The sequence below is a fragment of the Molothrus aeneus genome, chromosome 5 (genome assembly GCF_037042795.1).
Source record: "Molothrus aeneus isolate 106 chromosome 5, BPBGC_Maene_1.0, whole genome shotgun sequence".
Lineage (NCBI taxonomy): Eukaryota > Metazoa > Chordata > Aves > Passeriformes > Icteridae > Molothrus > Molothrus aeneus.
This window is the reverse complement of record NC_089650.1, coordinates 34,162,857-34,177,640: the sequence shown is the minus strand read 5'-3', so window position 1 is coordinate 34,177,640 and position 14,784 is coordinate 34,162,857. Positions and strand designations below refer to the sequence as shown.

Here is a 14,784-nt window from a genome sequence, read left to right as displayed (position 1 = left end):
TCCCAGTGGCTAGTATGGGGCTGTCTTTTGGGTACTAAGTTAAAATATTAGTTAACTTTTTAGTTAACTGTGCAGTATGATTGTGGTTTGTATTGGGGGAGGGAAACGTGCATACCATTTTCTGAAGGGTTAGGTGTCTATCCTGCAGGCTTTCAAAATGGTTTATTGGATGTCTGTGTTTAGTGATAAGTGATCATCAATAGATCAAAAATGGTTCTCTCCTCAGATGAGTTATTATATTTAATACTAACCTTTGCTTTATCTTCTATGATCTACTTTATCATCTCTGAAAATGTGAGCTGCAGGGGGAAGTATGTAGGAGGGCCAGATAGTTTGTCACATTTAGAGGCACTATGGATTCCTCTTGCAGACCTTGGATGCTGGTGAAAAGCAGCCGTCCCGTACTGTATCTTTGAGTAGCCATTTCTCAAAGCTTATAGACTATGTCTAGCATTTCATAGCTTAAGAGGCAGGTTAATAAGGTGATACTAGCAGTGCAGTGCAGTATTAATGTATTTTGGGTGAAACAAAGTTATAATTTATCTCACTATAACTTGTGATTCTATTTTTAGCATATCAATGAACTGTCTATGAAAATCGATGTGGAATATATACTCTGCAAAGCAGAAGCAATTTCTATGCAGATGATGAATTGCAAGGTAAAGATATGTATCTACTGTGAATGTTTATAGACAGGGAAAGTATTTAGTTAGCTGTAAGTGTTCATGTATGACCTGTGAAAGAACTGAATGTCTGGGTACAGTAAAGCATGTTGTGTAGCTTTGCAGTGCCTATGTTTGAGAAGTCTGTAAGGAAGAATAATAGATTTTATAGAGTAATACTGTTCACTGCGGGAAAGTTGAAGTGTGCTTTTTGGTTGTGATTTCTCAACTCTCACTAGGTAACCTCACTCCAAGAAATTTGATGTTTGGTGTGCTTGAGAAAAACTAGTTGAAAGGTGCATTGCATTGAAAACATGCCAGACTTATTAGGCAAAAACTAGTGGATCATTCAATAAAACTAATTTCAATAACATGAAGTGTAATTGTAATAGTTGATTAGACTGTAACTTTTGTAATGAAGATTATATTAATCAGGATTAATCAGGAATCAATTCCTGAGTGTGTTCCCTTTGCTGTCTTCTTGAAAAGTAGCTACAGAAAATGTTGACTATAATGGAAGTATTTCTGAGAGAGATGCTTTCAGTGCAGCTAAATTCAGATGAATGATTTCTCACATGAATGAGTCCTGGGAATGCAGGATGGACAGAGGGGACTTTGTTGTTAACTTTTTGCATTTAATTACAGTGATTTTTAATATTTCCCCTGCCGCCTCCTTTCTAGGAATTGCCTCAAACAGTCAGTGAGATCCTGGGGATAGAGAACAGTTTGGTAACACCGGATTCAGATACTGGAGAGGATGAAAGTGGAGCTGAGTTGGGTTGTCCAACGTCACTCTATCAGAGTATCTCAACCCCTGTGATTGCTGCCAACGGTACGAGGGACGGCGCTCAACAGGCGGCTGAGACCCAGAGCCTGACACCTGCCTAATTACCCTTGGTTCCCTTGGAGAAAGACTTTCACTGAGCACATTTTGTTCAAGCACTTGAGAGATGGATATTTAAATTTGGTGTTGATTAAGCTTTAAGGTTGTAAAGAAAATCTGTACTGTAATGCTTTTGCATTAAAGCTTTACAACATGACTCAACTTAACTATTTTTGTAGTTTCTTCTACCAAAATAGCCTTTTGCTTTCAATAACATTCCTTAATATTTTTGTAGCCAAGTGCATTTTCTTTTTGCTGGTAAACTGGAAATGGATGGTGATTAAGAATGAAAGAAATTTCTGCATTTACTGAGCTTTCACACATATTGTTTTAAGACAGTGTGAGCTCTTTGATTTAAGCAGATTCACAAAATGCCAGCTGAAGCTGCTGTACAAAATTTTCAAGCTGAAGTGATGCTGATGTGCTAAAGGGAGGATTCTTTTGTAAATGGATTTTCCCTATCTCAAATGTTTACAAAATACTTCTAAGTATTTGTTGCTGGTTGAATGTAGATTTGAAATGGACATTCATACTTGCACAGTTTAATGTCCAAATACAGAATTTTGTGTAATTGGGAGTGGATGAACAGTATATTTTTACATTAACATATCTTCACTTTATATATACATATATATATTTACACACATACACACACTATATACACAATTGTTTGTGAATACTAAAAAGGATAGTTGTATTTTCAATATCTAAATAAACTTGACTGTTCATTCATATGAATCAGTTTGACCAAATTAATGCACAGCTCCAACCTGGGCTCTTTTTCAAAACTTTTCTAACTGAAGCTAACTTTCATGTGAATACATTCTGTCCTACACTTGATGTAATTTTGCAGTTGATACCTTGCAAACTTTACTAATGTTCATACTTGTTAATATATTAACTGATCAATTAACCACTTACACTGTTTTTATCGCAACATTATTTGGAGAATTGATAAGCAGGTTATAAAAAAGCCAACCAACAAACCGCACACCAAAATAGTAATCACAATTAACATTAATGCATTTTTTTGTATCTGCAAAAGGCAGTGAGTTTATTCCATCCCATGCTGATGTCCTTTGACGTTATGTGAAATTTAACATAACTGATTAAGTGTATTCATTATTTGGTAACTATTGTACATATATAAAATAAAAGTCAAAGCTGATTTAGTGTTTTTAATTAAATCATATTTAGAGAAAAAATCTAGTTGTCTGGTTGTTAATGTAAGAACATGAGACAGAGGGGAGAGCCAGTGGTTAGTCCATGGATATGACATATTTTGTTGGTAATGGAGGGCTGTGGGGGTTTCTGCTTGTTAGTACAGAGCGGAACACGTCTTTCCTCTCTAGGTAGTTGAAGTATAGCAAGGCTTTCTTTTCTTGTGGAGCAGTTTACTTTTACAAATGTTATTTGTGCCATCTTAAGCAAATACAAGTAATACAATAGGCTTTCATAGATAAATCAAGTTGTTAAAATAATTTGGAAGTTGATTCAACTTCTCTCACCAGTTGTCAGCAAACACTGGACAGCTGAATCAGTTCAGATTTTGGTTTTAATATTGTCAGTGTGGTATCTCTCATCAGTTAATAAGAACTTGAGTCCTATGCCGTGAAAGTCAAGGATTCACAGCTCAGTGTTATCTGTAGCCTTTCATTTCCTGCCCAGGAAATTACTGTGAAGCATCATGCCTTTGTTCCTTGGTGAGCATTGTACTTCTTGGCAGTTAATTTAATGTGACATAGAATACAGAAGGGCATTAGAACTTAGATATTCAGCACTTTGGTTCAAAGATATTAAGCAAGTTAGTTTCAGTATTTTTTGGAGCACCTAGTTCACTTTGAAGTATACTTGCACAATGTTTTCCATCAAAAATTATGTTCAATGCAGCTACAGTAGGAGGAGAGAAATGTCTACGACAGGAATGCAGCAGGCAAGCTGTCAGTTAACTGTGCATGGTTATTAGTTATTTAGGATGTGCAGCCACAGAAAAACTCTCTTCAAGATACTAAGATCTTGAAGAATGCCATAACTGTCTGAACACAAATATTCAAGTGTTTGGGAAAGATATTTAAGTGGAATTTTGTAATTTCTTAGAATTACAGCTATGGCTGCTAAGAAAATCTACCAGCCCATAAAGTAAAGTTTGCCTTTCCTTTTTGGGTATAATTGTTCATCTTTTCCCTTTGTATTCAGCACTTGGATGTCAAAGATGAGAAGGTTGCTCGTGAGCTAACAGTGAGCAGCTGCTGTGGAGGGCTCAGGGTAGGTAGGCTTGCTCAGCTTCCCAGCACTAAGATAAAAGGCCCCTTGCAGCATTCATTATCTATAGTTTCCTTCCTGCTGACAGGCAGCCTTGCAAAGAGTTGCAGGAGGAACCTCATCTCCACCAAGCTATTCCTGATTGTTTTAGTCTCAGTGGAGACTTCAAAAACACTGTGAGAAACTTAAACAGGATCATGAGGGCTAAAATGCTTTGGGTTGACAGTTCAGGATGTTTAAATTTATTTTGTATTTGAATAACTTAGATTGCTTAGAATTAATAAATGTGAACTAAACCAGAACACAGTTTGGTCACAGTTGTCAGACCATAAAAGAGGCAATACTGGTTTAATTCTTGCAAACCTGTTTTGTTTTTTAATGCTTGACACTTGAAGATAATTATCTTCAGTGGATGAGGTTTAAAACTTCACATTTTTCAGTCACAGCAGTTCTCCAGTGTTATCTGTTCCAAAGTAAAATTATATTGAAGAAGTTCTTTCAAATACATTTTTTTCTTATTTTACCTTTTTGGGAAATTTTATTCATTTTGAAATTACATTCTTGAAGTTATTATCTACTATTTGTGGGAAAGATGGTAGCTTATAAAACAGAGAAATGGAAATAGCTTACAAAATGGAGGTGGAAATTTCTTGGAAATTTGGACTAATGTGAATGTTTATGAAATGGTTTTGATACTGGGAAGTTAAAAACTATAAAAGATGACCCTAAGTTACCCACAGTTATCACTTAAAGCTGCAGTTACATTGAATAGTGCCTGTCCTGTTCAGCTAGTGACTGTTGGCACCCAGGGAATGTTGTAACCAGTGGCCTTCAATCCTGTGCTGGGTTTGGAGGTTTTGTTTTGGTTGTTGCAGGTAATCTTCATAAGGAATTCAAGGCTATATATATGTTACAACAGGTCCTGATTGCTTTGAGAATCAGATGTAGAAATACTGTGATAATTTAGCTACAGTTCAAAACAAAACCATTGCTAATACATTGTATTAGCAATGGTTTTGTTTTGATCTGTAGTTTAATTCAAATTAAGGTGTTAGTGTTCAACAGAGCCTAGTTTTGTTGCTAACAAGATTTTTCTTAAAACCTTTAAATTTTTCTAGTGGACAGTTTTAAAATGCTTATGGTGCCTCATTAATTATTCTCTTTAGTTCTTCCTTACACATTACTTGACAAAATTCCTTGGCCCCAGTCAGCCAAACAGTGAGGAACTGGTTTCCTCATTACTTTCAAATACATTCTTGAACGCCAAATTAAAGCTCCACTGTTGAAACTTTTCAGAAACCTGTAAGTGTTCTTCAACTTGTTGAGATAATATTTTTGTTCAAAATATGTGAGGCACTTGTTCCTCACTTGTCTAAATCATTTTTTATTACAAGACAGTTGCCTAACTTGAAAAAAAGATTTTATTTTAAATAATTTAGCATTGAGAATTTGGATTATGAACTAGTTTTGGTATCACTGGCATGATTTATGCATACTACTGTGATACTAATGAAGCCATACCAAGTATGGAGCTGAATTTCTGTAGGTGGAAGCTATGTTTTCCTCAAAACATTCCCTGTTGGACAGCAGAGATGACAATGCTGAAGAGGTTAGCAATGTTTTAAAAGTGCATCTGTGAATTGATTCATGTTACAAATATAACTGGAAAAAAGCAATTAAGTGGGTTGAGTAAGGATTAATAATTTGCTTATGTGTTAAATGTTCCTCTGACTCAATTTTAGTAATTGCATTGATGCAACTTAAAACTGAAGTTTGGGCTGCAGAGGAGTGACTGATAAAAGTTTTACCTGTGGCTGGCTAAATATCTTAAAATATATTTTTCAAATTTTTTTTTTTTTCTGAGTATTTGTTCAGTGGCCGGTGCCATCTCTGTGTGAAAGAAGCATGGTGACAGAGGTCAGTGCTTGTTCTTACAAGAAAAATTCCATGAGCTGCTTTATGGTGGCTGAGTTTAAAGCTGGAAATCCTAACCCTTGGTTCTGTCTAGCTTGGTAGTTGGCATGACCATGAGCTTTGTATGTGAGCACTGATAAGGTGATGAGACACAGATACATAACTGAGCACTTAACAGACAGATTTCATATATGTGTGATACTATATTTCATTTAAAGAAGCTTTCAAATGGTTTTGGGGTTTTTTTATGGTGTTAAAAGATAAGTTGTGCTTCATGTTTAGTGGGACTTCAAAATGTGCTATTCAATTAATTGATATTATTGCAATGCAGGCCTTGTGTAAACTAAGCTTGAATTTAAAATTTCATTCAACTGAGGATTTTATGCTTACACATTTTTAGACAATGTGCTATTTTTTCATCTTAAATCACAATAACTTTGGCCCAAATTGAATTTTTCTGATGAATTGAAAACAAAAGATATATTGTAGGATGTCAATTTTTACCTCATCCAAAATCAATTTCACAGTTGAATCAAATATATATTTCAAACTTTCTGTGTAATTCAAATAGATGAATTCTATTCATTCCATTCTTCTAGATGGGGTTCTTTTTTGAAAGAATTCAATTATAGTATGTATTTTGATTATACATGTTCATGCCTCATACCCTACCTTAACATTAGCTCTTAGACTGTTTCTGCAGGTGTTTCTTGTTATTAACCAACCCCTGCAGGGCCCAGTGTGCAGGGCTGAAACTGCTGCCCAGGCTAGAGCAGTTCAGCAAAAGGTGGTCACTTGTGTCCTCTCAGAGTGTTGCAGCTGACCCTGGCCAGCAGCCATGCACTCATCCAGCCCCTTGCCTTGTCCCCTCTTCCATGGAATGGGGAGAAAAGAAAAGGAAGGCAGGAAGGCTCATGGACTCAGGCAATGAGAGTGTAACAGGAAAAGCAAATGCTTCTCCCACAAGGAAAGCACAAAGAGGATTTCATGCACTACTGGCCATCAGCAGGCAGGTGTTGGTGCACCTCCTGGAGAGCAAGATCTCACCACAGGTTCCTTGGAAAGATAAAGGCCATGATCATCAATGAAATTGCCATGACCTGCTTCCTCCTGCTTTCCCTGAGCTTTTATTACAGAGCACAATGGCATGTGGTATGGAATGTGCCTTTGGGTCAGCTGTCCTGGCTGTGACTACTCTGGGGTTTGTGCCCACCCCTGGGAAGCAGCCAGAGAGCCTCAGCACTGTGCAGTGTTCAGCAGCAGCTGAAACCCTGCTGTGTTACCAACACTGACCCAGGCACAAACCAAACACATTGCCATACAGGCTGCTATGAGGAGAGTGAACTCTGTCCCGGCCTGACCCCTTTGGTGTGATGATTCTTGATGATGAATGAGATCATGTTAGGAAAAATTCCTTGCTATATTGAAGAGGACACTTTTTAAGCACCCATGGTGCAAAAAATAGTCGTGTTACATACAACTGGTGTGGAGATGTTCTGTTTTGCTTGCCAAAACTCAGTGAGATGCAACACTAGATTTTTTCCAAAGCACTCTTGGTGTATGAATTGGTCCAGATGACCTTTAGGTTCCAACAGTACATGCTACCTTCGGGCATTGGTCTTGGAGAGCTTCTACACACTCCTCTGGTTTTACTGCTCCAGTAAGTGATGCAGGAGACCAAGGAAGTCTTTAAAGTTCAAAATATTGGGTTCAGAGACGTAATAATTCCTCAAGCAACAAACAGTACTACTATTGTGACCAAAACTGGCAATCCCAGCTCTTTGTGCTCTGCCCTGAGCTGCTGCACCTTTTATGCCATTGTGATTAACTTGTGCAACATATGGTGAACAACATAAAGGAGCTGATAAATTTCAGGTCAAAATTATCTTAGCCAGATCAATCATACCATGTTTTTTCATCATGTGGTGAATGCCTGTATATATGCATACAACAAGTTTATTAAAATTCCAGATTTGTCATATTGGAAGGCATTTTTTAAAACTCGTCAATAATTGACTAGCTACAGTATCTCCTGTTGGAAGGTATGTCTTGTGCTAGATGCCTGTCTAATCCATTTGCAGGATACCTTTGGAGATTCTGCACTCTATCATGCAAACAAGTTTCAGGTGTTTGTGGATTTCCAGTGCAGATAGAGTGATTGCATGCAGCTGGAGACTTTCTGTAACTTCTGACTTCCTCACATGAGGTCAGCCTTCCCTGGTGATTGTGCAGCTGCTTATCTGCAAGCAGTCCTCTCTGCCCCTGCATCAGTTTAAATTTTGTAACCATTACAGCATTTCTGAGGTAGGTACAGTCTGGGAATTTACAGCTGGGCTCTAAGTGCTCATGTAAAGCTTCTACTAAATAGTTTAGGTGTGAAGGTAGGTACTTGAGGCTCTCCTGTTCTCTGCACCCTTCCATTTAACTGAACCCACCCCTTTGTGTGATTTGTTACTTTCATCTGCACCTGTTTTCCTTATCTCTCCTGTGAGAATGTTATGAGAAATTATGCCAAATGCTGTACTACCATCAAGATGAATGATGTGCATTGTTTTGCCTTGGTCTACAGGACTGTCATAAGAGGAAATGAAATTTACTTGACTCAATTTGTTCTCAGCAAATCTGTCCTGACTGTTTAATCATCTGTTATCTCCTGGATCATTACAAATAATTTTGGTACTTCTGTTTTCTCAAACAAATGAAATTAGACTGGTCTGTAATTCTTCAGCCCTTCTTCCTCCCCATTATCTTCTTGGAGATTGACATAGTTTTGGCCTTTTCCCAGTCTTTTGTCACTTGTTCTTCCCCATAGTTCTTAAAACAGTTATTGATGGCAGAGGTTTAATGAGTCTCCTCTGTAAGTGGTTTCTGTGCTCTCAGTTGCTATGATCAGACTCATCATGAGTATTCTTCAACATTGTTTCATGTTGTTAAAAGCAAAGAGCTTATCTCTCTGCCCTTGCTATTAGTTATGATAGACATCTGGTCACAGTTGATTCTTCAACAAAGACTGATGTAAAAAAAGTACCTTGAATACCTAATACCTAGCTAATTTTAAGGGCTTTCTTTGTTTTGTCCTTTCCTTGTGTTCACTGGTCTGATAGTTCACTTATGGCTGTTGCTGCAGTAATTTTTTTTTAAAGTTGCTTTTGATGTCCTATATTAATGAATTTTGTACCACAGCTTTCATCTATGTGCTATTCTACCTGTATTTGGTGGCTTGGTCCTTGTTTGCATCTCCTATAAGCTCCTCTTCTGAATTGAAGCTAATGATGAACTAAGGACTTATGCTACTACTAGTAAAAGTGTAGTAGAAGACAGCACTTCCTCTGTAATGAAATAGTTTCCTGATTAAACTATGTTTTCACTGGAACAGGGAAAGAACTGTCTTTCTGCTCTAGGTTCCCTCTTGGCTCTTGCAATAACTGAATTTATTGAAATCCTTTCTCTTTTTACTCCTGAAATAGTTTCTGCCTTTTTCTCAAAACCTTTCTTTTGCCGAAAATTGTGAATTTGCTTCATGTTCATTATATCATCTATGTTCCCAGGTCTTCCTAGCCAGTTTATCTTTTAGTAGATATCCTTGCCCAATGGTTGTTAGTTGGTTAAAATCCCCTCAGCGTTAAAAGAGGATGGTTTTGATGGTTGCTTGAAAATCCATATCTTCGTGACTTAAAAATTAAGTGTACGTTGTCATCATAGATTTTTCAGCTAGATTGCTCAGAGAATTGGACTTAGGAGAGTGTGTATGTGTGTATCTCTGGTAAACAGAAAGAGATTGTACATATTTCTTTGTTGAAGAAGCTCCTTTGGTTAGTCCACTTGTCAGTTGTTTCACAAAGTCCTTGTTTTATCAACAAAATTGTGATTTGAAAAGGTATTGGGACTTCTATTTTCTGCTTGTGTCAACATCTCTTACATTAATAATTAGCACATCTGTTCTCTGGCCTGCCTTTTTGACCTGACAGTGAATAATGGTGGTTACATTTTAGATCCTTGTGGAGGCCATCTTTCTCTATGCTTTTTTGATACCTTTTCATAACTTCATTTCTTTCTCTGTCCTGCCCCATAATGACTTGAGAGTTCTTTTTCCTGCTGTAGTGTGCCTTGAGACAAAGACTTGGTGATTTGGGAGAGCCAGGGCTAAATTTGAATAGTTTTTTGGCCAATGCTAGCTGCTCTGCCCTGTTAATTTCACCCTCCAGTTAAATCAAGCTATGGTAAATGTTACAGATATTTTTAAGGAGAATATGCTGAAATATGGCAGTTGATATCCCCTTGAACTGGGGATAAAATGACTCAAACATTGAAAATATCTCACAGATTTTCTTTAGATTTCAATTTTCACTTGAGAATTCTGCAAATTTTTAAGCTTAAAAAGTGCATAGCTGAGGACTTCAGGCAACAGTGACTCTGCTATCTCATGAGAGGAAAAAAAAATGTGTGTAAAGTCAAGAGGACCTTGCAGTTTCTGAATTCTGATTATAGGTGATGAGGTACCTTTCAGTAATAAGAGTAAGCTTATCCATTTCTTACTGTCAACATTAACTCTGTTTCCCAAGATGAAGTAGCATTGCTGAGTGACACTCTGACATGCTCTAGATCAGGTACTTTTGAATAGTTGCTTTGATGAACTTGTAATTTTTTGATCAGTAATTTTAAGAATTTACTTAGTCTAAATATACAGCACTGTAAACTGTAGGAAAGTAAGTTGAGCTCTCAACAAGATTTGTAGTTTAGCAACATTCCCAGAGCCATATACCAGCTCTGTACAGCAGCTAGAATGAAGAAGAAATAAACATTTTCAGTCCATAAATGTCTTTTGATCTGGTTCTGATATGGCAAAGTCCACCTACAAAATACAAAGTGCCAAAGGAGAACTCCGTTCTAGGGAGAAGAATCTCCCTGTGGAACACATGGGCAGACAGCATAGGTAAAACAGCTGAAGTACTGGAGTCGTCCTACCTGTTATTAACACCTGCTGATAGAATACACAATTGTTTGTTTTGCATTCAGGAGTCTTGCTGAAGAGGTTATGAGGGACAAAACCTTTGCTGTGCTCTGGTTACTGCATGGAGGGGCAACAATAACAAGGCTCCAGAGCAGTAGGGTCGTTGATTCGTGTGATGTCCCAGCTGCAGAGCCAGGATCTAACATCAGATAAAATCATGCTCTGTCCTGCCTGTAGGTGGAAAGGCAGCCCAGTCATGTTTGGTTTTGTCACTGGAGCATTCAGAAAGTGCTAAGCAACCTCCCTCATAAATTGTTCAACTGCAGGAACCGTGTCTGTGTATCTCATGCAGAGCAGATAGGAATATCAAAGTCCAAAGACACCAGCTTGCTTTCCTATAATCAAAAGTAATGAGAAAACAGGACAAGGAACATCTCTTGATAGCTTAGGATATGAGACTGAGCTAATAATACGTGTGGCCATGTGCAGCCAGCTGTTGCACTCAGCTAGTTTGCCTCTCTTTTGGGAGGCTCAGGGCAAGTCACCGATGGTGCTTTTCAAGGGGAAGTGGTAAGTTTCTCCTGCCTGGCATGTTGGAACGGAGAAAACTGAGTAGGTATTTGAGGGAAACTGATATAGTGCTCCCAATTCAGATGTGCTGTTCAGTGCTACATGCTGTCAGGTAACCTATGTATTCTAAGGATGTCGTGGAGAGGTTTTGGAAGATGAAAGAAATGAGGAGGAGCTGGGATGGCAGGTGACGGTGGCAAGTCACAAAATGAATGCTACAACGAAAGAGAACTTAGAAATCCTAAATTTCGCAGGTAAATTTGGGAGATGGGGTTCCTTTAACCCTGCAGTCAAGTTATAGTTTCAGCAGTTGCCTTGTGCTCACTTAAACGGAGAGAGATGGATTTCTACATCAAAGCATTTCTCGCTATCTCTGCACAACTCCCCTGTGCTGAAGCTCAGCTCCTGCAGTTCTCTGCCGTGCTGTCCCCACGCTCTCGAGCCTGTTGCTCCCGGGGCCGTGAGCCCTGCCCTGCCGTGCCGTGCCGTGCCTTGGTGCCGCGGCGGAGGCACAGGCCGGCCCGGACGTGCCCGGCTCGGCCCGCGGTAGGCGCAGGTGTGAGGGGAGGGCGAAGGAGCCGCCAGGAGCAGCCCCAGGGCGGGTGGGGACAGCCGCTCCCAGCGGGACCTGCCCGGGGCTGCTGCCGGCGTGAGGCGGCGGGGTCGCTCCCCGCGCTGCGCTGTCCCGTCCCGCCCCGGCTGCTGAGGTGAGCGGGGACCGTGGGCGTCCGCCTGCCGGCGGCTCTCGTCACCCGGAGACGGGTGTCCCCATATCGTGCTTCCATCAGCCCGGCGGGGGCGTATAAAGGCAGCGGGCGCGGCGAGGCGGGCAGAGCGCGGCGCTGCCCCCGCCGCCGCCGGCCCCATGCAGCCCGCCATGATGATGTTCTCCAGCAAGTACTGGGCGCGCCGGGGCTTCTCCCTGGACTCGGCCCTGCCGGAGGAGCGGCCCGCCGCCGGCAGCCTCACCGTAAGTGCCGGGACGGGCAGGGCGGGCCGCCGCGGGGTCGCGTTCCGCCGCGGGGTCGGGTTCCGCCGGGGCCGCTGCTGGGCAGCCGTGCGTGCCCCTCGCTTCGCGGACAGGTCAGCGGTCTCTCGGCAGCTGCAGGGGCCCGTGAAACTAACTTTGCTGTCGAATCGGGCCCCGTTCAAAACGTTGCCTTAAAAGTGTCGTAAGTAACAGAAAAAGTTTTATAAGCAATAGAAACCTTACTGCAGAAATGTACTGTATTGCTAGTGGAATAATAGAAAAAAAGCATCGGATCCAGCTCAGATGGTTTTAAATGCTTGGATTTTTGAAAGCCCTTGGTTAGTCCAGCGGGCTGTACACATCAGCAGGGACTGCCTTTTCAGGGCGCTCGTAAGGCTCACAGCACGATCTGTAAAGCATTTTTGGCAAGACACAAATGCCGTGCACCCACGCTGCGTTGGTGCCGGTGGATTTGCTGCTGTGTTCCGGCTTCTGCCGACGGGCAGGGGCGCAAGGACACGTGGGGACGCCGTGCCAGGGCACTGTGTGAGATGGAACCACCGTGTCAGGAGATGGAAATGGTTCTCTGCAAGGTGATGACATGGGTGCAGCAGGTGCTTGGGTGGTTTCAAGCATGGGACAAACTTCTGTATGCTAACAGGTAAACGTATGTGTGATTAAATGAAGCAACCTGCTCTGAATACATGAAATATTTAGGATTATAAAGACTGTGACTCCAACAAAATTTTGCAACAGATGAAGATTTTTATCACTTGGGTAAAACCAGCAGAGTACAGGGGTTTGTACCAGTTTAAAATTGGCCTACGCTCCGTAGTAAAATGTGAAATATCCCTATTTCTACATGCTCAGCTTCTATTAAAAACATTGAATTAAAAGGAATAAATTTGTTTTGCTATATTTATGTTTGAGTTACTTTCTTCACTGAGTTGTACTGTAAATGACTTCTTTTCCTGAGGACTTCCACTTGCTCCAGATAATTAATTTTCATTAGGAAAGTTGGTCTGCTGGGCATTGTTTAATTGTGAAGTGTACTAAAAGTGTACTAATGAACATGGCTAATAAAATTCAAGTTCATCCTCTTCTACTGGGCTCATAACAAATAGGTGTTCATTTTAGTTTTCAAATTCTTGAGAGGGTCTTTCAGTCATCACTTTGGGTAATGCTCTCTTGAGAGTATTAGGGAACCTGTGATGGGCTTGGAAAGTGCTGAGTGCCTTTGTTTTCCAGAGGAACTGACAGTATTGGGGTTCTGGAAAAACCACAGATGCTGTAAAAGCAGCACCTTTGCTGCTTCATCTGGAGGTTGTGTGCTTGATGTATGTGAAAAGAACTTATCCAAATCCTAGATATTACTGAAGGTAAAACAAAAAATGATCTTCCCCATGACTATCCCTGGGCAACCTTCCTATCATATCAGGTAGGAGCAGACTCATGTAAGTTCAATTGCCAAAAAGTAAACATGTGTGAAACCATTCATGTATCATTCTGCAGACAAATTGGCTTTCCAGATTGTTTCCTTGTGTTCTATTAAACGGTGAGAAAAGACCACAGGGACTTAGCATGTCCTGTGGCTGATTTAATGTGCCATTAAATGTGGCACATTAAATGTGGCACTGATTTCACCTGTGCCATGTAAAGAGTGTTAAAGATCTGTTTAAAAAGCTGAATTTTCTGGTTATTTTCTGTAAGCTGCTTTAGAATTTACCGAAATACAGTTTAATCCATTTGAAACATTGAAATAGTATATGTTTTTAATGTATATCTGCACATTTTTTATGGATTATGACAAAGCAGTTAGCATCTCACTGGAGACTTAATTTCTTCAGGAGTAATAGCCTAAGTATTGGAAAATGCAGGGTGCTTTTTGAAAATCATGGTCAATGTTATAAAAATTGTCTATAAAGGCTGTACTGTTGGAATTTCAACAAGATTTAAGCTGATAAAATAACATTTTTTGGAAAATGATGACTGAAATTTTGTTTAAAATAGTCTTGGACTCACAAATTCTAAGAATGTGAGAGTGGCCAAGGATGTTGCAATTTTCTGTATTTTTTGAGTTCCTCAGCTAACTCATCTTCTGTGGGGTGTGAAGTTTTTCACAATGAGAACAATCAGCCATTGGAATAATCTCTTGAGAGAAGCAATGGATTCCCCAGCACTGGACAGTTATAAGATGTGGCATGACAAGGGTCATCTTGACTAGACCATGCTTTTGCCAAGAAAAATTGGACCAGATAATCCTTGAGGTCCCTTCCAACTTAGTAGTCTGTGTTGCAGTCTAAGCATTTCTGTTATCGTTTGTATAATCAGCAGAGGTTTTGTTTTCTCAGGTTGAATTGCATTACATGATAACATTAATTGTACTATGACAGAGAACGTAAAATTTTGGCTTTAAATGTAACAACGGTCAATACAAAAATCCAGACCAGTGCACGTCTTCATAAATTGACTGGTACATGTTAGGATAGCATCCCTGTGATTTTGCAGCAATATTCAGGTTTCAATAACTGATCTGCAGGCTTTGCTAGTAATTCAGACTGTCCCCATTTGC

General features: G+C 39.9%; 2 protein-coding genes across 2 annotated transcripts in view; both read left to right on the top strand.

The window, feature by feature from the left end:
- The window catches only part of TBC1D15 (TBC1 domain family member 15), a 35,765-nt gene extending 33,052 nt beyond the window's left edge, over window positions 1-2,713 (top strand). Inside the window, exons 16-17 of the mRNA XM_066549610.1 lie at window positions 573-659; window positions 1,344-2,713. Of these exons, the coding sequence (XP_066405707.1) occupies window positions 573-659; window positions 1,344-1,550 (294 nt within the window). The 3' untranslated portion in view covers window positions 1,551-2,713. The remainder of the gene's footprint in view (window positions 1-572; window positions 660-1,343) is intronic.
- Window positions 2,714-12,104: 9,391 nt separating this feature from the next.
- TPH2 (tryptophan hydroxylase 2) overlaps window positions 12,105-14,784 on the top strand; it is a 42,123-nt gene continuing 39,443 nt past the window's right edge. The window contains exon 1 of the mRNA XM_066550027.1: window positions 12,105-12,212. Within this exon, the coding sequence (XP_066406124.1) occupies window positions 12,108-12,212 (105 nt within the window). The 5' untranslated portion in view covers window positions 12,105-12,107. The remainder of the gene's footprint in view (window positions 12,213-14,784) is intronic.